Source organism: Mixophyes fleayi, chromosome 2 (assembly GCF_038048845.1).
Source record: "Mixophyes fleayi isolate aMixFle1 chromosome 2, aMixFle1.hap1, whole genome shotgun sequence".
NCBI lineage: Eukaryota > Metazoa > Chordata > Amphibia > Anura > Limnodynastidae > Mixophyes > Mixophyes fleayi.
In genome coordinates, this window is record NC_134403.1 from 96,162,849 (window position 1) to 96,187,754 (window position 24,906).

Consider the following 24,906-nt stretch of genomic DNA (forward strand, 5'->3'; position numbering starts at 1 on the left):
GGACCTCGCACCAGTGTAGAGGCACTCACGGTCTGGTGAGTGACATGGAGTTACCTTCTAAGGAGTCATCCACCTCCATTATACATTACTCACCAGCCTGAGGTTGTGACACTGGTCTGTCAGTGTCCCGCATGTTAATACCCTTGAGGAGCTCAATAGGGATGAGCTGTTTAAATATTGCCTCGTATGACGTGCAGGTCATCACCAGAGCAGGCCCACCACCGGACCCTGCTGCAGCTTTTCTCTCCTCTGCTATTCTCTATTCTACGCTTCATGTCACTTATTCTTTTGCGGCAGTTTTCTATGGAACGCTTGATGGGGCCCACCGCATTCACCGCATCCCAGAATTGTAACCACAACTGTTTTTTTCTGGTAAAACAGGTCTTGGCAGCTAGACTGCCCAAAATGCGGTCATAAACAGGCACTAAATTGTGAATGAGCACACAATTCTCTGCAAAAATAAACCGCACATTGGGACCGGATTTAGTTTTGCCTGCAGAAGGGCTTGCCTCTTCCACCTGCTCCTCCTCACCCCCTCTCTCTCCTCCTCACCTCTCCTGCCTCTCACCTCTCCTGCCTCTTCCACCTACTCCTCCTCACCTCCTAGCTCCTCTCTTTCCTCCTCGCTCCTCTCTTTCCTCCTCACCTCTCCTGCCTCTCACCTCTCCTGCCTCTTCCACCTGCTCCTCCTCACCTCCTAGCTCCTCTCTCTCCTCCTCACCTCTCCTGCCTCTCACCTCTCCTGCCTCTTCCACCTGCTCCTCCTCACCTCCTAGCTCCTCTCTCTCCTCCTCACCTCTCCTGCCTCTCACCTCTCCTGCCTCTTCCACCTGCTCCTCCTCACCTCCTAGCTCCTCTCTCTCCTCCTCACCTCTCCTGCCTCTCACCTCTCCTCTCTCTTCCACCTGCTCCTCCTCACCTCCGAGCTCCTCTCTCTCCTCCTCACCTCTCCTGCCTCTTCCACCTGCTCCTCCTCACCTCCTAGCTCCTCTCTCTCCTCCTCACCTCTCCTGCCTCTCACCTCTCCTGCCTCTTCCACCTGCTCCTCCTCACCTCCTAGCTCCTCTCTCTCCTCCTCACCTCTCCTGCCTCTCACCTCTCCTCTCTCTTCCACCTGCTCCTCCTCACCTCCGAGCTCCTCTCTCTCCTCCTCACCTCTCCTGCCTCTTCCACCTGCTCCTCCTCACCTCCTAGCTCCTCTCTCTCCTCCTCACCTCTCCTGCCTCTCACCTCTCCTGCCTCTTCCACCTGCTCCTCCTCACCTCCGAGCTCCTCTCTCTCCTCACCTCTCCTGCCTCTCACCTCTCCTGCCTCTTCCACCTGCTCCTCCTCACCTCCTAGCTCCTCTCTCTCCTCCTCACCTCTCCTGCCTCTTCCACCTACTCCTCCTCACCTCCTAGCTCCTCTCTCTCCTCCTCACCTCTCCTGCCTCTCACCTCTCCTGCCTCTTCCACCTGCTCCTCCTCACCTCCGAGCTCCTCTCTCTCCTTCTCACCTCTCCTGTCTCTCACCTCTCCTGCCTCTTCCACCTACTCCTCCTCACCTCCTAGCTCCTCTCTCTCCTCCTCACCTCTCCTGCCTCTCACCTCTCCTGCCTCTTCCACCTGCTCCTCCTCACCTCCTAGCTCCTCTCTCTCCTCCTCACCTCTTCTGCCTCTCACCTCTCCTGCCTCTTCCACCTGCTCCTCCTCACCTCCGAGCTCCTCTCTCTCCTCCTCACCTCTCCTGCCTCTCACCATGCTGACAGACAAAGACCATACAGGGGAAAGACAAATCAAACAACAAATAAAACACAGGGAAAACACGAAACAACAAACAAGTAAACTCATGAACCAAGGACAGGGGGAAACAGTGAACAGAAAAAAAAACACTCACCAAAAAATAAATATTAATAAACACACAGACAATAAGACAAATAAGGGTAACTAAGCAAAATAATAATGAAAAAAATGCCTCACTTTCCACACTCCTGAACACAAACTAACTCTCTCCTACACTGTCAACTGCTCTCTCTATGTTCCTGAAACTCCTATCAACTCAAACAAGGTAGTAGCTTGCATTTTATAATGTTAGCGAGGTCAAAATTGCACAGGTTTTGCACATAAAACTTGCAACCAATCAGAAATGAGTATTGGTTTGAAAATGGTTAAACACAGGCGAGTTTGAAATTGCAGCAAATCGCGAGAGATGAACAGCGATTTTGAAGATCAGACTAAAAAGCGCTATTTAATACATATGGTGATTTTGCACTTCAAATCGCGGGTTCTATAAAAAAGCTAATTCTCTAAAAAATAGTTGTAGAAAATTAATTAATTTGTTAAAATATGAAAATAATTAAAAAAAAAGTATTTTAATTGTTTTTTTAATAAATTAACTTAAAGTAATCTAGAAATCCTAAACATAGCATTTGACTCCAAAACAAGTGTAATGCCCAAAGCTAATTCTATATCAAAATAGATTTGATTACTATTGGTATGTTTAAAAAAAAAAAAAAAAAATATATATAATTCAGGACATTGCTGTGGGCTAAGGGATAATGAACAATGGATTGGAAAAACAGCCAGTGCTCCGCATAGCTAGTACAGTCCTGGCGGTAAATGTATCAAGCTCTGATTTTTTTCATTGTTTAAAAATTGCATCAAATTTTATTAAGCTGCGATTTTTACTCTGATCTTCAAAATCGCCGGTCATCTCTAGTGATTTGCTTGGATTTCAAACACTCCCGTGTTTAGCTAACTAGCCCCTGTTTAGCAAACTCTCCTGTTTCCTAGTTGCGTGATTAGTAAACACATCACTGTTACACTGCCCTGCCTATACAGCCGGAGGTTTGATGTCTGTCAAAAGTTTAAAAATAGATAAATGTTCAAAAAATGTGTGGGGTCCCCCCGTCTGAGCGTTACGTGAAAATTAGAAAAAAGATTGCGTGCCCCCCCGATTTTCACATAACCAGCACTAGGCAAACCAGACAGAATACAGCCCAGTGCTGAACAGCCTGGGGTTGGTATGTCATTATGGCAGGGGGAACCCTGTCGCGTGTCCTCCTGCTATAGTGCCAACCACCCCGGCTGTTTTTCCTAGTGCTGGTTTTGTAAAAATCGGGGGACCCCATGCAAATTTTTTCCGATTGTCACGCAACCTGCAGTAGGCTGGCAGCACTAGGGTTAATAGTGATGGGACGGGGGGACCCCAAACATTTTTTTATTTTTTTTTTAACATTTATCTATTTTTAAACTATTGACAGCTGCCGGACCTTCGGCTGTATAGACAGTGCAGTGTAACAGTGATGTGTTTACTAATCACGCAGCTAGGAAACAGAGTGTTGTATCAAGAGATTTTTAAAGCAAACTCGGGAGAGTTAGCTTAATCGTAGCTTTATACATTTGAGACTTGTATAGCTAGAGTGGCAAACAGTTGGGGTTTTGATCTCTATCGATTTTTGAAATAGCAATTTTGACAGATCTCTGGCAATTTTACATCAAATCTCAGGTTCATACATCAGCGAGTTTCAACTCTCCAGAGAAAATTGCTGATTTTCAAAATCGCAGCTTGATACATTTACCCCCTGGTATTGTACCCCCTGGTGGGGTGCGGGGGGTCCGTCTCGTTCATTGGTGGGGGGGCTGTAAGAAAAAAAAAATAATACATACTTACGTGATAGCGGCGCCGGCGTCCCTCCTCTCCTCTCTGCTCCATTCACACTGACTGTCGGGCGTGACATCATCAAGTCACACCGCAGCCAGGACAAAGCATGAAGAAAGAATTGAAGACAGAAGAGAAGAAGAGAAAAGAAAGAATCTAACAAAAGGTAAGCAAAGAAACGGAGAGGCATATATATATATATATATATATATAGATATATATATATATATATATATAAAATCAACTACTAAGAAAGCTCTTCAGGGCTATTTAAAAAGCTTCTAGTCTGTGGTTGGTATTATTGGCATATACTACACCTAAATCTTTGCACATCCCTAGACTGGCTCCGTAACCTCCAGAAATCAATTCAAATTATTGGGGGAAGTTTTTTTTGTTAATTTGTTTTGAATTCAATTGGTCAGTCATGATTGGCTTTGATTATGAGGGTGAGCTAGTCCAAAATCTTAATGAAGTTAATGAAGAGGTTCTTTTTATGAGACTGATGGAGGTAATGAGTGGGCTAAAGAATATGACTGGATTTAATTTTGATGTGGGATTTTATTATTGATGCGGATGCAGGAACTCCTGTTTATAAAGGGGGTAATGCTGTTGAAGGAATTATTATGATGAGGCTGAAGGAGTTGATTATTATGAGGTTGTTCAGTCTATTGGTGGGGTTAATTGGTGATGTTGATGGAGAGGTTATGATGAAACTGAGATTTAATGATTGTGAGAAGGTTAATGTTTAAGGATGAGAGGACTGAGTGATTAGGTGTTTTATGATCATTATGAGTTGATTTGTAATTTTTTTTTAATATATACAAATAAAAAAACAATTCATCTGGAAAAAGTGAGTACTGATAAGTAAACTCTATAAAAGATTTTTGGAATAAACTCTTTTATTCAAATATAATTATCTATATTGTAATGTCCAGTCTTGAAACAGTGAGCAATCATGGTAGAAGCATGGCTTCCATGGAAGTGGCAGGACTACCATGGGTGCAGGGGTGTGAGACCACTACAGCTCCCTTTATTGCAATGCCGATGCCCCCAATCCCTCCGTGGTCCCATTGAGAGACCCACGCCTCTATATCATCTCCTGACATCACCACTCTGCTCTGTAAACAGTAAAGCGGACTGGTGTACTCTTCTCAGCACGGCTGTGTAAGCACAATGGAGCGTGTGGGCCGGACACGCATACTCTAGGTGAGTGAGGGGTCCAGGAGGTTACATCTTCATGGGACTACAGTGTGTGGCCATGTGTGGGACTAAAATTCAAGGTATGATGTGAAGCGTAGTTCTATAACTGCAGAATAGTTATGGGTTGTAAAATCTTGTACATCACTAATGAACAGTATCAAACAGGGACTGACCCATTCTTACATGAGATTTGATTCTGTCCGGACAGATTTACAGTACGCAATAGGAACTGATCTCCTGTTACAGAGAGTTGTTGGTACAGGGATTCGAGGAGAAAGTGTGTGTCAATAACTTACCTGCCACTGCTCCAGCAGATATTACCTTGGACAACGCTGGCTATAAACTGAGTTTGAATGTGATGCTAAATATCTGTATTGACCCCTTGTGGGCTTCTTACGCAATAACTAATGAAGAAAATAATTTTGGAGTGCAGCACTTTAATAGGGAAGCCTTTCTCCTAAAGCTTAATTATATTTGCTGCCTATATATCGGAATTTGCACAGTAACAAATGGTAAAGAAATTTACTGGAATTTTTAAAGGTTTTTTTCTGAAAAGGTTTTTTTAAAAACAAGGAGCTTCAAAACGTCGCATATACGCAAGCTTTTACTGGTGAACGGGACAATTTTTGGACCCTGGTGGATTTTATTTAGCTACAAAACTACAGCTAACAGTATTCATCTTTTAAGGCTCGTTAATATGTCAAATAATCTTTGTTCAATACAAAAAGATCGTCAGTATTTTCTGATTTTTATTAATATATTTTTTGATGTGTTATATTCTTTGTATTATTGATCAATGTAAACAAAATATATATTTACAATTTTTTCATTTCTCTAGGTAAATTTGATTTGTAAGTAAATAGATTACTTCTATACACATTTGCTGGACCTTTTTGCGAAATTCAGTGCTTTATAATTGGGACTGACACTCCCTTTTTTTGAACAGCTGCATCTAGGATTATGCTTTGTTGTACTAGTTTTCAGGTTATATGTTAAACAAGTTAACCCGTGCATAATACTCATGCATTCTAGTCAAATCAAGCTACTTAAGGTGTTAAAAAGGTTCTTGTCATGCATTTGGGCCATAGCCCAGGCCTCAACCACCAGCCACTCCCCACTGTCACCCCCGGCAACCACCAACCACTCCCAACTGTCACTTCTCCTTCAAGAAATATATATATATTTTTTTTAAATCTTTATAAACAATATTAACAATTAACAAATTAAATTAACAAATTAAAAACATCTTAGTATACCAAATTTCAGCTCTTTCTGAATTTTTTTTTCCACACACACTAAGAATTTAGTAGGTCAGTGTATAACTCAGCCCAGCAGGTGGCGCTGCAGCTTGGTTTTATTTTTTACACACACACACACACACACACAGACTAACACACGCCACTAGACATTTATATATTAGATATTAATCTTACTGAGCGCCTGAGATTATTCCTTTCTCGTTTTTTTCCCCGTATGTTTTCTATCAGAAAATATTATTTGCATATGTATTCTTATCGATAACAAATATGATATATATTTATAATTTCACATGCACGGGGACACAGTGTGATGAAGGAGGGCATAACACATTACACACATATAACGAAACGTACATCATGTGTACTTGTGTGTATTTATTTATTTAATCACATAGAATTAATTTTTTTCCTTTCTTTCTTCTAATAGAGTAGTGAGTAACTGTTGATCATACCAAGTAAACCTAAAAGTGAGTTCCAAACTACCGAAAATAAGCACTTTTTTCCAACGTGCTGAAATACATGATTGTGACAGCAACCCAAAGAGTAGCAATGTTGAAAGTACAGAAATGCTGCAAGATAATTCAGCAAGTACAAGTTCTCACACAAAGAAGAAATTTGAAAACCAGGTTGATAGTGCAGAAGTAGATATGAGTGATTCATTATTAAATGAACATGAATCTGATAAAAACGATACAGTAGAGGAAAATCCAGAAGAAAGTGTTCAGTGTAAAGTAACTCAATATCCCACAGATCGAGGAGATTTCCCCATAGACATCACAGACGGTAAAACAAAAAGATACATAATTTCCCAGGGATGATGCAAGCCTGGAGGGCTTTTTCCTAGAGATGAAAAGCAGGGAGGAAGGTGTTTTTCAACAACATATTACACTATGACAACAACGGCTGGAGTAGTCATACCCTGTGAATGACTATTCACCTAAATTAGTGCGGACTGTGAGCTATGTTGACTCTTTGCTAACCGTACTTCTACCACATATAATGCAGTAAGGGGGAGTGGTGTGAGAGATTGGCATCATTTAACTGATAGGATAAATAGTCATAAAAAATCCCAACAGCACTCGCTTGCATGGTATTTCAGCACTTGCGAATGCATGGTACTGTTGATGAAGAAAATGAAAGAGAAATCCGAAGAGCCAAAAACTTTTGGAGACAAGTATTAAATCGTCTCATTAAGGTGACCTTAACATTGTCAATGCTTAACCTCCCTTTCAGAGGGCACAGGGAAGTTTTAGGGGATGTTAAAAGTGGGTATTTTCTGTTAATTGTTGAACTCCTAGCAATTTATGACCCTGTTAATTAGTATGCCAACAGGTTTCGTTCGGTATTTAAGTCGTAACATTCAAGATGAGATTATTAAAATACTGTCTGATAGAGAATGATATTGTTGAAGAAATCAAAGCTGCACCATTTTTCTCTATAATTATGGATACAACACAGGATATTTCTAAAACTGATCAACTTAGCCAAGTATTTCGTTATGTTAAGGTAGAAACCAATGAGCTAAACTTAGTAGCTAATGTTAAAATCAAGGAATCCTTTTTAGGGTTCCATGCAATATTGGATCAAACAGCTGCTGGTCTTGAAAATAAAATAGTAAACTGAAAGGAAAGGCTTGTACCTAGCAAAGTGTTGTGGTCAAGGGTATGATGGGGCAGCAGATACGAGTGGAATTTATTCTGGAGTGCAAGCTAGAATATCTTTGAGGTGACCTAGTGCAGAATATGTACATTGTGCTTTCCACAATTTGAATCTTGGACTTAATGACTGTGTTCAGGGTATATCTGAAGTAAAACAATTCTATGAAGTTCTGGAAAGAGTGTACACTTTCTTTGGGCATAGTATCAAACGATGGGCCACGTTATCTTAGCATCTCTCTTTGAGACTGATAGTGGCATTAGTTTAAAACAATTATGTCCAGCGCGCAGGTCTTTAAGGAATGATTCCCTTACTGCTTTGAGATTCCGGTATAAGGATATAATGAAGGCCCTGTCACGACCTGCGGCGGTACGCCATATCCTGGCGTGAACTAGCAGACGGGCGTGTGCTTTAGTTTCTGTGCTCTGTTATTATCCTTGTGGCATAGATGTTAGAGGGTGTAGGGACATCCTCCAACACCAGGGGGAGCTCTCATGATTTAAACTGGTTCACTTATATTTTTATACATGCTTTCTGGTTATTTTATTACCTATGCTAGTTCTAGCTAGTAATTAATTAGCTGCCTCCTGAGCCTGATTGTCAGCCCTGTCCTCCTCTGTCCTGATTGGCTCTTAGTACTATTTAAGGCAGTGAGGACTGAGCCTTACTGCCGGTTATAGTGTCCTGTTGCCTGCTATTTGTTCCTGTGTTTGGTGTTTAACCTGAGATTGATTACCCGTGTATGACCTTTGCCTGTTCCTGGACTCTGAACCTTTGCTTCTGACACTGATCTATTGCCTGAACCCGGATTCTGAACCTCTGCTAGTGACCCTGATCTTACGCCTGTCCCTGGATCCTGAACCTGTGACCTTGACCTTTCTGCCTATACCTGACATACCCTCTGGTGCCCAGCCCAGTCCGCTGACATCGGGCCTGTCACTGCTTCGTGTGCAACCTCCTATAACTGTGCGCTACCGTGTAAGCATAAACTCATACTACTCTGAGCATAAGACCTGGGGGCATCTGGGTACCTGTGAGCATAACCAGTCTCTACGGGAAAGGCGGCTGCTAAAGGTGAAGACCTCGTCTACCTGTTCTATGTGTTTATGCCGCACTGGTAGCCATAACAGGCCCTTTCAAAAATAATTATTCTCAGCAAAAATAGGGATGAATGTGATGAAGCTGTTAGCCTGAAGAAAATGTTAGGGATTTTTGAGTTTCTAGTACTGATTGTGCTTCAAAAAAAGATTGCAGAAATGCCTACAAGCCAAAGAAACACACTTAGAAAATGCTGCAAAATTAATCTGTAATACAACAGTCACTGAGGATGTTTACAAATAATTTTGAAGCTAAAAACATTGCTATAAACATGTCTAAAACATGGAGTGTGGAGGTCAAATTTACATCAAAAAGGAGAAAGACCGTAAAAAGACAGTTTGAGGAGTTATGTGAGGATGAAAGACTGAATGATGCAGAGAGATCCTTTAAAGTGAACATTTACTATGGTTGTTTGGATATTATTGTTGCCCAACTGTCAAATCATTTTAAAAGTCTGAATGCCACTGTCACAAAGTTTAAAGCCATTCTACCCAGTACACTTGTGACAGCAACAGGTGATGAGCTCTATGAAGATGCCAGAATGTTAGTTAAACATTTCTGCAAGGACTTTTCTACTTCTTTCCCGGGACAATTGGTTGCATTTAGAGCATGTTTAAAACCAGAAATATCTAACTCCTCTACAGTGGAAGACTTGATAAAGCTACTCATTGTTGATAATAGTGTTTTAGCTCAAGTTTTTCAGAAGTTTGTACAGCGATTTATTTCTGTCCATCCCAGTAACGGTAGCAACTGCTGAACATTCCTTCTCAAAACTAAAACTAATTAAGAATTACCTACGCAGCACAATGGGGCCAGGAAAGGCCTTTTGGATATAGCAATGTTGTCCATTGAAAATGAGAAGGCAAAGAATATTCAATTGGATAATATCATTCACGAATTTGCTGATCGTAAAGCCAGAAAGATGGATTTCCAGACATGGTTTTAAATAAAAAAAATAAGTTAGTGTCCGTAGCCTCTATCATTGCGGATTCAAAACTGGCAGACCACCCGCGTCCCTCTTTGTCTGAGGACCCTGCATACAGAAGGATTAACTACCGAAGCCTCTACTGTGCCAGACCACTACCTGATGCAATGCCCACTGCTCAGATCCAAATTTTCTCTTATTTACCCCAAAGGTTCATAGGTCTACTTTGGAGTACTTCCTAAGTCTGTTTCAGAGAGGGCACTATCCCTCCAGTCCTCTCCAGAGACATTGATTACTGTTCAGCCACAGCTGCCTCACAGTATCGTTCAGCCACAGCTGCCTCACAGTACCGTTCAGCCAGTGGCCTCACAGTACCGTTCAGCCAGTGGCCTCACAGTACCGTTCAGCCAGTGACCTCACAGTACCGTTCAGCCACAGTTGCCTCACAGTACCGTTCAGCCACAGTTGCCTCACAGTACCGTTCAGCCACAGTTGCCTCACAGTACCGTTCAGCCACAGTTGCCTCACAGTACCGTTCAGCCACAGTTGCCTCACAGTACCGTTCAGCTACAGCTGCCTCACAATACCGTTCAGGCAGTGGCCTCACAGTACCGTCAGCCACAGTTGCCTCACAGTATCGTTCAGCCACAGTTGCCTCACAGTATTGTTCATCTGCTATTAGTCAACCTTGCAAAAACCACTCAATTTTTTTGAGGGAGATATTACTCAATACATGGTACCGATGCAACAAAATGCAAATTAAGTATCTGATTCCCGTGACATCACTCAATGGGACTTTATTGCCTCCTTATGTATTTTAGAGGAGAGGCTCTAAGGCATTCACTTTTAGACCCTAAAGATCCCATATTACAAAACCTCGTGCCCTCAATGCCGTAGTTATGAAAAAGTTCTCCCCAGCAAAGGCCTACACATTCTTTGAGGAGACTGCTTTTCTTGTGCTTACATTGGATAATACAAGAAAAAGCAGTCATAAAAAGAAAAGTAAAAAATAAGTCTAACTATTCAGTCAGGTGGAGCGTCTGGAATCACTGCTTTAGATGCCTACCCCAAACATTATTATTATTACTACTATTATTAATTTTTATTTATAGGGCGCCACAAAGTATCCGTAGCGCTGTACAAGGACAAACAATGGCACAGTACAAGGTGAAACAGCACAGTACAAGTAACAGTAAGCACTATAACTCTGGGGGCTCAGACACAGCATGAAAGAGAGGGAGGGAGGGGAAAAGTGAGTACAGGCAGGCAACTATGGCCCAAGAGGGTGGGCACGGATGACAGGTTGAGAGTCACTGAGGGGAGCGGAGAGAAGCGAGAGGAAGCAGAGGGACTGAGAGGAGGTGAGCTGAGTAGCTGGAGAGCGCAGTTAAAAGTGATGGAAACAGAAGGTAGGAGAGCCCTGCTCAAAGGAGCGAACAATCTAAAGGAAGGGGAAGACAGACAGACACATGGATGAGACGGAGAGACGGGAGGAAGGGGGAGAAGGGATGAGAAAGAGAGGTAGCCGACCGGTGGGAGTTTAGGGATGAGACTGGAAGGCTTTAAGGAAAAGGTGGGTTTTTAATGTTCGTTTGAAAGAGGACAGATTAGGGGAAGTTCTGATGGAGCGGGGGAGCTTGTTCCAATGGAGGGGAGCGGCTCCTTGCTGCTGTTGTCTATATGCCCTGTGAATATTCTGCTCCTGTCTGAGTCTCTGTTTTGACCTCTGCCTGTGACCTGACCATCGCTGATTGGATTGACCTATTGCTTGTGGCCCTGACTACGTATATTGCTGCTTGGACCGACCATTTGCCTGGTATTTGATTCTGCCTTTCGTCTGTGATACTCTTTCACAGCCTCAGGTTTGTGAAGTCCGCTGTCTGCTTCTTTGGACTTACCTGTGTTCTGCCTGTTGTCCGTGATACCAAATTTTTGCACCTGGGCCCACAACTCGCTAGTTCCACTTCTGGGTCCGTTATTGAGGTATCAATGGCCTAGTGGTTAGCACCTCTGCCTCACAGCACTGGGGTCATGAGTTCGATTCCCGACCATGGCCTTATCTGTGTGGAGTTTGTATGTTCTCCCTGTGTTTGCGTGGGTTTCCTCCGGGTGCTCCGGTTTCCTCCCACACTCCAAAAACATACTGGTAGGTTAATTGATCCTAGTCTCTCACTCGGTCTGTCTCCCCCTATCTGTCAGTGTGTGAGTGTGTCTATTTTAGAGAATTTAGACTGTAAGCTCCAATGGGGCAGGGACTGATGAGAATGAGTTCTCTGTACAGCGCTGCGGAATTAGTGGCGCTATATAAATAAATGATGATGATCAACTACTAAAGGAATTTTATTAAGGATAATTATAGCTGCCCTTCTTTGTTTGCTGGGGGATATGTTTTGGTATTCATTTTGGGGTTGGGGATTTTGAAGTCTGTCTCTTGGAGAAGTACTTGCAAAGTGTTGTTCGAGTGCAATCGTCTGTTTAGTAGGAGAATTAAGGCCCTAACATTTAAAGATAGAATCTTTGGGGTCATGGAGGATAATATGTTATATAAGTACTGACTTCATAACGAATGAGATGGGTGGGGGGGACAAGTCTCCTGGAAGGTAAAAGTGTCTAGAAAAAAAAGTGTTTGGTGCAATATTGGTACAGGGGTGACCTGTGTACCCGAGTGTAAAAGAGATGTAAAGGGTTAGAGGCAGTGGGAATGTAAAGAAAATTGGGAGAAAGCACTTACCAGGAAATATTTAGAATATGTATTGTTTCAATTAAGTAAAATAAATGAGATTGGTGAAAATGATCAAGAATAATCTAAATATAACATAAATAACAATAACCACAATACTAACATTAGAATAGTAATATGTTTTGAAGGATAGTGCCGTGCGGGATGACCAAGGGGAGCCAGTTACAGTCAATTTGGGTAAGCTAGATGGCCCTGATACACTGTAAGCCCTAAAGGAGGGTAAGAAAGTCAAATTTCTCAAGTGATTGTATTTGGATATAAATACTTGTCTGCTGGATATCACACAGCGCAACCATCCTGGACAAATCGTAAGCATAGCAATGAAATGACACCGGATTATCCAGAGCTCAGGCTGAGAGGTTCATAAACCCCTATATGAAGGTGGCATCATCATGATTGTAGTGTCTTAGCCAGGGATTATCAATGTTTTAGAGTTCTTATATATATATATCAAACTATTTCTCAGGCTACAGAAGACTATGACAGGTAGAATATGATTGTTATAGACAACACCACTATTTTCTATTGCACTAGTTTTAATAAATAACCTCAATTCATGTTCTGTAGAAAAACACCTAATGAATTTGTGCAGATTAAAAAGGGAAATGTAATCCTGAATTTGGATGGTGCAGGATGTGCTTATTTTTAAAGCCTTAAATGGCAAATCTCCTTCACATACATGCCACAAAATATGACTTTACTATCATATATTTATTCTGAGACGCATGTGGCACACAAAAAAAACTTTACATATTGGGTTCAAAAAGTTGCATTGCCACCCACATTGGTGGGTGCTGGGCCAGGGGGTTGGAGTGGGAGTGGAGGTGAGCTGGCCATCCACAGTGGCTCCCCTGCTGTGTCCCTGCCACAATGTCTGGGCCAGTCCTGTGGAAGACAATGGGTAATACTTATCTTTCCCCACCTCCAGATATTGGATAAGACACAGTACCTCCTAAAATGAACCTCCTCCATGCTTTTGTTACATGTCAGGTCTTCCAGCTGTCCCTCACTTCCAGTCCCTTCCTTCTTACTCCCCCACGTGTCCATAATAAGTTCTCCCCGTCGCCAGGCGCAATTTCAGAACTGGTCTTGGTATGACAGTCCATGTTGTACTAGTGAGAGATCTTATCTTGGCAGTGTGGCCCAATCCCGTAACACGTTTTATGCACATCAAAGATATATGTTTTCACACTGATAAATAATAAATGCTTTAACCCATAATATGCAAAGTATTCACTTTTATACGGTGATGAGTACATTTTTATTTTCTTGCCATATAATTCATGTCAGGTATATACTTCTCCACTACACTGGGCAGAGTGCTGCACACATTGCATCAAGTATATCATTTAGTACTTGTTAATTAAGTGATGCACTTAAAACAGAGGAGCAGCTCTAAGATGAACTCCACTAACCTGTCATTACATGGATTTAGTTATCCACTTCATGAGTGAGCAGGGATAAACAGTGTTTGAGAGGGGTAAAAGAACACAATATATACCACCGTGCTGTGAGGACACAAGAATTATCCTCCGTGCAAGGTGTAGCGCAGACTTGCCAACTCTCCCGAAATATCCGGGAGACTCCCGCATTTTGCGAGAGTCTCCCGGGCTCCCGGGCGAGTGTGGCAATCCCCCGCATCTGGATAATTCTGCCCACTTCCTAGTGAAGTGGGCAGAATTAAGTCCCAAACGCCGCGATTCCCGGTGAATCGCGGCGTTTGGCCCCGCCCCCCCGCTGTCAAATGACGCATTTTGCGTCATCACGTCATGGGGGCAGGTCCAAAATGACGCCACTTGGAGCCCCGCCCCCCCGTTACGCCCACCTCCTCTGCAGGCTCCCGGATTTCACCAACAGAAAGTTGGTAAGTATGGTGTAGCGCCCATGTTTTCAAATGCCATGCCAGTATAATTAACCAACACCTATACCTTTCCTGTAATGCTGGAACAATTTAAGATTTTGGTGGTGTGCTTTGCTAATTTTATACCATACTTGCCAACTTATGGCAAGTATGATCCGGAAGCCTGCCAGGGAAGGTGGGCGTGCAGGGGGCGGGGCTCCAAAAATCGTGTCATTTTGGCCCCACCCCCGTGACGGAATGACGTAAAACGCATCATTTTACAGCGGGGTCGGGGCCAAGCACTGCGATTCCCTGTGAATCACAGCATTTTGGACTTAATTCTGCACACTTCACTAGGAAGTGGGAAGATCCGGGAGATTACCACACTCTCCCAGGAGTCCGTGAGACTCACCTGAAATGCGAGTCTCCCGGACATTCCGGAAGAGTTGGCAAGTATGTTTTATACTATATATTAATGGAATTTATTTTTCACCTTACAAATGAGAAATTAAAATTTTGTTTTTGCTGTAGCTGTGTGCTAATTCTCAAATGTGTATGCTATACCGCCACTTCTCCTACTGTGTTCATTGTAAAGCTATTGAATTCTATATTTCCATTTATAAATTTCCACTTCAACTGGTGGATTGGATGTATTGATAATTTGCTCACCGGGACTACACAGTAAACAAATGAAGCCGGTAGGCCTAATATCTACAATAATATAACTCAATAGCCACAAAGACATCCATTACATGATTTTCTGCTCAAAAGCAGCACAAAGTAAAATGTTCAGAAAACAAGAAATTAGAAGTATATGTCACACATTAACCAACAGAGGGCGCTCCATGGTGAGGAATCCCAGCAGCCGCGGCAATAGCGCAAAGGGGTGGCGACACCACAGCGTGCTGTCCTGCGCCCCCTAACCTCAGCACGCGGGCCTCCCCACAGCCCACTGCGCATGCGCCAGTGGCGTCACTAGGGCCGTGCCGCCCCTATATCAACCAAGTGAGCCGCTGACTCGTTCCTTTTTTACTCCCCACCTTTCGTCGGCACTGAGCTGCCCGCAGACTGCTCCGGGACGTCAACCTCCCCAGCCCTCCGCCATGATCATCTACAAAGATAAACTCACCGGTGAGTAGCCCGGCCGTACTTACAAGGCTAAAATAACTATTTTACGCACGGATTTACTGTAACTGTAGCGGTGTTTGTGGGTCCAGCACAGGGCCCTCCATCTTGTGTGTGTGGGACGCTCACTTCCCAGCCAGCTCATGTGGCCGTTATTACCGCGCTCTCCGGCACCTTCCAGGCTCGCGGGCTGGGCGCGTGGAAGGGGGAGACCCCGCGTGCTGTGCCGGGCGAGGAGGGCGCCCTATCACCCGCTCCTGTCTGACCGCTGCCGGGTGTGTGAGCGGCCGCCCGCCCTCACCGGCAGGCGCCGGACGCTTGTATCGGCTCCAGCTGGTAGTCGCTAGAGGTATGCCAGCTGCAGGAGGCGCCATTGTGACGTTTCGCCCCTTGTCTAGTGCGTCATCGGCGGGAAGCTTCGCCTGCGGGGAGGAGGGGTGTTGCCGGGCAGATTAGGGCAGAAGGGCGGGACAGTATCCGGTGTAAAAGTTTGGCTTTACTTGTGTGTGTGTCGTCACACGGGGCGCAGCGGCCGCTTCATGGAAGGACTGTTACACATTATGTAGTGAGTCAGCGGCCGTTAGTGCGGGTTGTGGGCTCCTTTGTTCTCCTACCTGATATACTGTGACCTACATCTGCCTCTTACTGGGGGAGGTGACGGCAAATAGTTACTTTATATTTTTTTATCTGCCCCTATGCAGAAATTAGTAAATAAAGTCTTTTGTCTTTTTGCGCAGCTCATCATTTATTTATATAGCGCCACTAATTCCGCAGCGCTGTGCAGAGAACTCATTCAGTACCTGCCCCATTGGAGCTTATAGTCTAAATTCCCTACTATAGACACTCACAGACAGACTGAGATGGAGAGACTAGGGTAAATTTTTGAATGCAGCCAATTAAACTTCCAGTATGTTTTTGGAGTGTGGGAGAAACCGGAGCACCTGGAGGAAACCCACACAAACACAGGGAGAACATACAAACTCCACACAGATAAGGTCATGGTCGGGAATCTAACTCGTGACCCCAGTGCTGTGAGGCAGAGGTGCTAACCACTAGGCCACAGTGCTGCCCATCTATTGGGTTTTCTTACAACTTATTTTTAAACTAACATATTTACGTGTTTATGGTTCTCCCGACCCCTTCGGTTTATGTATATGTTGTTGTTGTTACAAAGCTCTTGGTAATAACGTCTGACACACAGCAGCTCCCACCAATTTGAGAAATGAATTATTCAGTGTATTGGTATCAAAGTTGGTACTGTTCCTTTACTACCAATGTGTAGCTAGAGATTTGCACGCTTGGATAACTGATGTACATAAGTCTATGCTGTTGGTTTCAATGCATCTATTGATAGACCATAAGCCTCATACTGTAGCTTACTGGTTTGCACTAAGATGCTAGACAAACTTCCTTGCGCTTTCTGTCTGTCGAACTCTGTGACATAGCAGATTGAATATAGGAATACATATTATACACACTCTCTGGAAACATTCATTAGATTTTTAATATCCACTTCTGTTTTAAGCCTCTACAAAATCCACACGCCAGTTTCTTTTAAAAGAAAAACTTCAATAATTTTGCATCCCTATCAATTATTTAGAACTTAGGATTATTTCAAGCAAAACGTGGAGGTGTTTGAGATGAATTAAAACACCCCAACCTCCCCCCTTACATATGTAGTCTACTTCATCAATCAGGGGTCTTATAGAATAGTCCAGTTGCGGACTTTGAAAATGGTGGGTGTTTATTCTGTGTGGCATCAACTATGCAGCTATTTTGCACTATTTGTACAGTTCTTTAAAAGTTTAATTTTTATTTTTTTATTTTAGGAGATGAAATGTTCTCTGACATCTACAAAATAACTCTCAATGGGCTGTGTTTTGAGGTTGATGGGAAGGTAAGTTGGTGTCTCATGGTAAACTGTAAATTAATAGTAAACTGGTACTACTGTACCTTATTGCTTTCTACTTTTGTTTTTACATGTGTTTTGTTTCTCTTGTAGTGCTTGTTGCCTTTTATCTTTTAGTTTTTTAATGAAGTGTGTACATTTTCTGAACCTTGTCTTAGATGGTCACCAGAGAAGAAGGTGCAATTGATGATGCTCTGATTGGTGGAAATGCGTCTGCAGAGTGCGCGGATGAAGGATCAGAGTCAACAACAGTCAGAGGGATTGATATAATATTAAACCATAAGCTTCAGCAAACGGTCTTCACCAAGGAGTCCTACAAACAGTATATTAAGAACTATATGAAGTCGTAAGTAATAAGACCTGAATGGTTTTTCACACTTTTTTCTACAGTAACTGTTTACTGCAGTCTGTTATGTACACTATAAATGACTGGAAGCTTGACTTGCCTCAGTGGTACTGCAATTACAGTAGGACTGAAAAAATATCAGGAGCCGGCTATTTTATGAACATGGAAAAATATAAGTGTTCACATTGGCCAGTAACTGCATTATACCTTAAATAAACGTAATAAAGAATTGATTGAAAAATTATAACAAATGCCCAGGATATTATAAATCGCCTGCATTCGAGACATTGTATAACACCAGTCTTTGTCCAACACATAACCAGACTTTGCTCCAGAGAGGATTGCGCCCCACTGTTTATCAAGCTCCAGTTCTCTTCGCATAAGTTATTAGAATGCGTTTGTCTTACAGATCTAATGTTCAGTGCTGTGCACCACTAGCTGCTACTGTGGTTAAAGCTGCTGTTCCAGAAAGCCTTGGTTGTGTGCTTTCTGCTCAATAGATCCCTGTTGTGAAAGTAGTAATAGCTGTGTACGGTGCTGAATATCTTGTAGGGTCTATACTAATACTTCTAGAGGTACACTGGAGATGGGGCTGTCATCCCAGCACTTTGTCTTGCTCAGGGGACAAGTTTGATATGTTCAAGATAGTATTGCTTTTCTAGCGATGCGCCAATATGATTACTTGCCCTCTGTACAAAATACTTCTACTTTTTTCTGCTGTAGTTAGAGCCGGGTATGTTTGAGTTAGAAGTGGTTGTGTTAAAGGATCTGGTTTAGGAGCTGCAAGCACTGAATTGGCTCTGTATACTGAAACTTGGTTGACTGAGAGTGAGCTTCTCATGAACAGTAGGGGTGCTAGCAATAGCAAGCTTGAATTTAACAGGAGTATCTCGCGTTTACATATTTCTAGCTCTCTCCGGCTTATCAAATTACTTTTGAAACAAAGCATGAGTCATTCTGTAACTTGAGATACCTTCTATTACGATTACAAATGCATTTCCTGTGCTGCATAAGACTTTTGTGGCACATATTGGTGACTTATTTGTTAATTGTGACAATGATGACTCTTAGGACACCTTTTGGAGGCTCTGTTCCTATGAAACAACTTTCACGTCTGAGCACACAATCTTTTTGTGGAGATGTAGACTTTCCGGAGGACTTGGCTATCTGGCTAATTTTAATTTATTTTCTCTTTTTAAAGAATCAAAGCTGATCTTGAGAAAACATGCCCTGATAGAGTAAAGCCTTTTATGACTGGGGCTGCAGAGAAAGTCAAACAAATTCTTGCAGACTTCAAAAATTATGAGGTAAATTCGATTGTCTTTGTTTTGTACAATATTAACACAATTGTGATGCATATAGGCACACTATTGAAAGAGGGAATTTAGCTTCCTAACAAATCTGTTTTGGTTTAGTTTTTCATAGGAGAGACAATGAATCCAGATGGAATGGTGGCATTGTTGGATTTTCGTGAAGATGGTTTAACTCCCTACCTCGTTTTCTTTAAGGATGGCCTGGAGCTTGAGAAATGTGTAAGTTGACACTCTTTAGCTAGTTATCACACTTCACTTTTATTTCTTTGTTTTATAAACTAGCAGATCTTGTCATATCATTCTCTGGATTAACTAATAACATAGAATTACATAAGGGTTTGTTTTGTTTTTCACCAAGGAACCACTTTAATTTGAGATCTGTTGCTGTTTAGGGTTTTCCATCCAAACAACTGTCCTGAAACAATTTTTTAAGTGCAGTTGCAAATAAAGATTGCTGAACACCGCTGTTAGCTGCTGGGAGCCTTGATCTGTTTGTCGGCACACAGCAATGTGTTCTCACCCTAATTATTCGGGGGTTTAATTAACATTTTAATGCAATGTAATCCATTGCATCCAATTGTGACACTTTAATTTGCTGCACTTTCAGAAATATGAAGGTCTTTAATTCTTTACAAATTAAAGGATGGCTCCACCCACAATTAGACATAAAGCTGTAACTACAGACTCATATTATGACCAGTCTGAGTAATTACCCTCCACTTTAGGTAAAGTCTCTTAAGCATGAAAAATGACTGCCTTTTATATTCAGTGCTATTACACGCGTCATGTGACTGACTGGCTTGCTCCAGTCGTCTGTAGCGTAAGGGAGTGTTCTGGCATGGCAGTAAGTGGAAAGGCAAAGGAAACTAACAGTGGTATCCCACCCTGGATATAATGCTTCCCAGCATCCTTTCCTATAAATGTGTAGCAATCATAGCACACTTGGATAACATTTTCAGTCATTGGGATACGTGATGTACATAAGACAATCTATGCTATTAGATTTAATGCATCTATTGATAGACCATAAGCCTCATACTGTAGCTCTTTGGTTTGCACTGAGATGCTAGACAAACTTTTCCTTGCGCTTTCTGTCTGTCAAACTGTGGCTTAACAGATTGAAGAGAGGAACACATGTTTGAGAAAGTCTCCTCTGCATACTGAATTTCTTTCTGTGGTTCCTTATATGGGTTCTACATTGTTTTGTTTTTTTTATTTGCAGTAATGGAATTTGGATCATCTGTCATAACCAACTGCTGCTGCTTCACCCATCCATACAACACCAGGATTAAGCAAAGTCTTAAGACCGACTCAAACTGGACTGTTATCATTGAGCTTCATTTCTTTTGACCTTAAATTATTGGAGTGGAGGCATTTTAAACTCTTGTCATTTAGTCCAAATAAAGTCATTGTACTCCACTTTAGGTAAAGCCTCTGTGTTTCCTCCAATTGCTCATTCTTTGGTATGGAATGAGTCTTCTGCAGGCATGTTCAAAGAAACTACAGCAGTTCTCCATTTCATTGACCCAAGATGCTGACTTTCTCCTCTGGACAATCTAGAAGTCTACTAAGAAAATAGTATTGCTGGCTTATGTCTGCATTAAGTACCTGGTCATGAAAGGTGTTGCTGACATTTACCTGCTACCTACACTCTACCACAGCAGCTAAGTTATTGCACACAAAGTGGATTATCTACAAAAACAAATCCCTAACAGGCACCATATTCTGATCATCTTTTGTAGAGGTTATTTAAGACAAAGTGCAGCTCTCGGATAGCCTGTTTCCTGCCCATCTAATCTGCCTTTGACATGGTGTAACTGGTTGAGTTACTAAGCTGGTACAATTGGTAGTATGCTTATAAGCAATTGGTGGGTTGCAAATGGCTACTACACTTCTACATCATCCTGTACATCATTGCCACTGTTGCTCACTCATGTTTCACTTATTATATTTAAAAAAAAAAAAAAAAAAAAGTATTAACTAGCTTGTGAATCCTGCAGTAAGGAATTATCAATGCTGCTTGTGCTTTGGTGCATATATACACCACCCCAGAAACCCTGGCCCATGTGGTCCAAGAATATTGCAAGAACAAAGTTTTTTTTTTTTAAAAAAAATATGTTGCATTAATTCCTTGAAACAGGAACTTGGAATTACAAGAATGTGCTGTCCTGTAAGTCATTGTTAAGGGAGCCATAACAAGCCATGTTTGATGCTTTGAACAGCTAATCTAAAAGTGTGTACTAGCAAATATTGATTTATAGGAGCATGAATCCTGGAAACATTAAAGTGAATTAGCACTTAATGATTGTCCAGAACTTCACTGGTCACTATTGCAACTAAAATGTTTCCTGGGCAAGTTCACTCTAACGTTGGAGTCTATCCAGTGCACTAGTTGTAAAACTTTTACCATTGCGTTTATGTTGTGAAAAGAAAGCAGTCCATAATGGTGTAGTTTTAACTGCAGATAGGGGTAGACTTTGGTGTTTTCTGAACACTGACATGAGAAGGTTTCCTTATGTGCCTACAATTTTCTCTGAAGCAGGGGTGGGACTTGGCAACATTTGATGTACTGGGCAGAGTGTAGGGAAAATATTGTGCATGGTTAATGGTACACTTACAGTATAAAAGGCTGGAAATGGACTTTTGCGTGGTACAGATATCGGTACACACTAGCCCAATAAGGCAGCTAAGTACAACAGCATGTATGACTGATTTATGGGGGAGTGTGGATGGAACAGTGATATTCTATCAGTGGCTGCAGAGAATCTTGTAAACCGTTAGAAAGTGGTGTGAAATAAAGGCTGTTCTGTTCTAACTACCTAGAATATAAATAATGGGGATGCATTTTAGATTGTGAGAGTGGTGGTTGCTGTGTTGGAAGATGTTTGTAGAGATGGAAATGTGATTTCTTTGATACACTACATGGCCACAAGTATGGGGACACTCCTATATTTAGTATGTTTGCCCACAGGTGTCTTAATATCCAGCACACAGCCAACCCAGCTCCATAGTCAAACAGCAATATAATGTGGCACTATCATAGGATGCCACCTCTTCAAGTCAGATTGACAATGGTAAGTGCTGTTATTGTGCAGTGTAAATGTTTAAGAGCAAAGCTCAAACGCGAAGCATTGGGTTGTATAAGCTTGCATAATGGGACAGCCACATGATTAAGTGTGAAAATCATCTGTTCTCTGTTGTAACACTCACTACACAGTGCCAAACTGGAAGCAATGTTCGCACAAGAACTGTTCACTGGGAGAATCAGTGATTGTGCTTTACACATCTCCTGCCATGCGCAATGGCGGGAGATGTGTAAAGCACACCACAATTGAACTCTGGGGCAATGGAAACCCATTCTCTGGAATGAATGTGTACTGTCGACTAAATGTTTCATAGAGGAGTTATAATGGCTTACACCCCTTCCAGTGAAATGTTAATGCTACAGCATATAATGTTCTGGAGAATTATGTGCTTCAAACATTGTGGCAACAGTTTGGGGAACCTTTTTCTTGTTTCAGCATGACAATGCCCCCATGCACAAAGTGAAGTCCATATAAAAATGGTTTGCACAGTTTGGTGTGGAAGAATTTGACTGGCCTGTACAGAGACTTAACCTCAACTCCATCAAACACTGTGTAAATAAATTGGAATGTACACTAGGAGCCATGTCTTATCGCCTGACATCACTAATGCTCCTGAGCCTGAATAGGTGAAAATCCCTGTAAGCCATGGTCCAAGATCTAGTGGAAATCATTCCCAGCAGAGTGAAGGCTGAAGTATAAGAGCCAAAGGAGACCTGGGGGTAAATGTATCAAGGTCCATTTTTTCAGCGACTTTAAATCACAGCAGACAACTGGCGATTTAAGAGCCCAAGTCACTATTTGTATTAAGTAGCAAATTTAGTATAATTTCCCAAATTGCTGTTTATCTCTTGTGCTTTGTGCCGATTTCAAAGTCGCCTGAGTTTAGCAAACTCACCGGTGTTTAGATGAAAATCGCCATTTGCAAACCAATATGCATTTCTGATGGATTGAAAGTTCTACATGATTACAAACTGGCAATTTTAGGCTAAACTATATTGGGGGGGGGAGAGGGGAGGGAGAGTTAACCCTAGTGCTGCCAGCCTACTGCTGGCTGTGTGAAAATCGGGGAAAAAATTTGTGTGGGGACCCCTCCATTTTCATGCAGTCAGCTCTAGGCAAACCAGCCTGAGTGGTTGGCACTATAGCAGTGGGTTCCCCTGCCATAATGACAAACCAACACCAGGATGTTCAGCGCTGGGCTGTATCACCTAGGGCATGTGGTCCGCAAAAAAAAAAAAATGCATCCCATGTATGTGGAACTACAAACAACCCAGCCAGGCCGACCTGTAGTTCCACAAACAAATGTTAAATAAGCCACAACCCCCTTGTAAAAACCAAAACATTTTAATACAAATAATAAACACAAAACACCCTCTTTAATACCACATCTATTTATTAAAAATAATAAAACCCAATATACTTACCAATCTGTCCATACATATTTGTAATTCCAAAGAGTCCCAGAGTGAAGATGTCCCAAAATATTTGTAATTACAGAAGTTCATGCTTGAAAAAAAATTCTGATCTTCGGGTCACATAGACCCCCATTTTGTAATTCCAATAGGCTTGAAGTCTTCTTTGTTCCGGAACATGCTTTACATCAATTACTTTGCTTGTATCTAATAGAAGCAACCCGTCGCAAATGAAATAAACAGTCGCAAGCACTATTTATAGACTAAGGGGCTTCCCATGACAGCGTGGGAATTGCCCTTTGTCTATAAATAGAGCTTATGGCTCTTCATTTCATTCGCGATGGGTTGCTTGTATTAGATACTGGCAAAGTAATCCATGTAAAGCAAAATGAGGGTCTATGTGACCCGCAGATCAGAAGATTTTTTCAAGGATGGACTTTTGGAATTACAAATATTTTGTGACATTTTCATGGACTCTGGAATTACAAATATTTATGGACAGGGGTTACAAGCCATTTTGGATTAAAAGCTGCTGACAAAATAAGACATCAGATTGGTAAGTATATAGGGTTTTATTATTTTTAATAAATAGATGTGGTATTAAAGAGGGTGTTTTGTGTTTTTATTGGAGTTTTATTATTTTTATTAAAATGTTTTGGTTTTTAGTAGGGTGTTGTGGCTTATTTAACATTTTTGTTTGTGGAACTACAGGACACAGCAAAGCATGGGTGTCAGGTCATGTTGGCACTTGTGGTTCTCCCAGTGCCAGCATAACCTGGCTGCCATGGGTATGCTGGTGCTTGTAGTTCTACAAGCTTCAGCATGCCCAGACTCTTTAGGGCAGCTTGGCCTGGCTGGGACTTGGAGTTCTGTCTTTTTTGCCGACCTCCCTAGTGAATCCAGTCCAGTGCTGAACAGCCTGGGGTTGGTTTGTCATTACGGCAGGGGGACCCCTGCTATAGTGCCAATAATAGCAGGTCTTGTGGGGCTTCCAGTACGCAGTTGTTAGTACCAACCAAAAGTAGCGCATGGAAGGTGAACCGGCGACATGGTCATGGTCTCCCAAGGCTCATTGATGCGCGTGAGGAGCGAAAGCTAACCCGTCAGGTCCAAGTTCACAGAAGAGCCACTGTAGCACAAATTGCTGAAAAAGTTAATTCTGGCTATGATACATAGTGCATCTCAGTTTGCCGAGTATGGGACTGCAGAGCCACAGACCATTCAGAGTGCCCATGCCGACTCCTATCCACCGCTGAAAGCGCATAGAATGGGCACGAGAGCGCCAGATATGGAGCAATGTGACCTGGTCTGATGAATCATGTATTCCTGGGGAAGAGATGGCACCAGGATGCACTATG

The 24,906-nt window shown here is 42.3% G+C and overlaps 1 protein-coding gene and 2 non-coding genes across 3 annotated transcripts; all 3 read left to right on the top strand.

Annotated features, from left to right (window-relative positions):
• Window positions 1-15,336: 15,336 nt before the first annotated feature.
• TPT1 (tumor protein, translationally-controlled 1) lies at window positions 15,337-20,474 on the top strand. Its single transcript, XM_075199733.1, has 6 exons — window positions 15,337-15,488; window positions 17,312-17,379; window positions 17,550-17,737; window positions 18,939-19,044; window positions 19,153-19,269; window positions 20,273-20,474. The coding sequence occupies exons 1-6, from the start codon at window positions 15,461-15,463 to the stop codon at window positions 20,273-20,275; spliced, it is 510 nt and encodes a 169-aa protein (XP_075055834.1). The 5' UTR covers window positions 15,337-15,460; the 3' UTR covers window positions 20,276-20,474.
• On the top strand, window positions 16,821-16,951 carry LOC142141862 (small nucleolar RNA SNORA31). Its single transcript, XR_012688896.1, has one exon. It is a non-coding gene; the product is annotated as a small nucleolar RNA SNORA31 (small nucleolar RNA).
• LOC142141863 (small nucleolar RNA SNORA31) lies at window positions 20,058-20,188 on the top strand. The gene has a single exon (XR_012688897.1). It is a non-coding gene; the product is annotated as a small nucleolar RNA SNORA31 (small nucleolar RNA).
• Window positions 20,475-24,906: the final 4,432 nt, after the last annotated feature.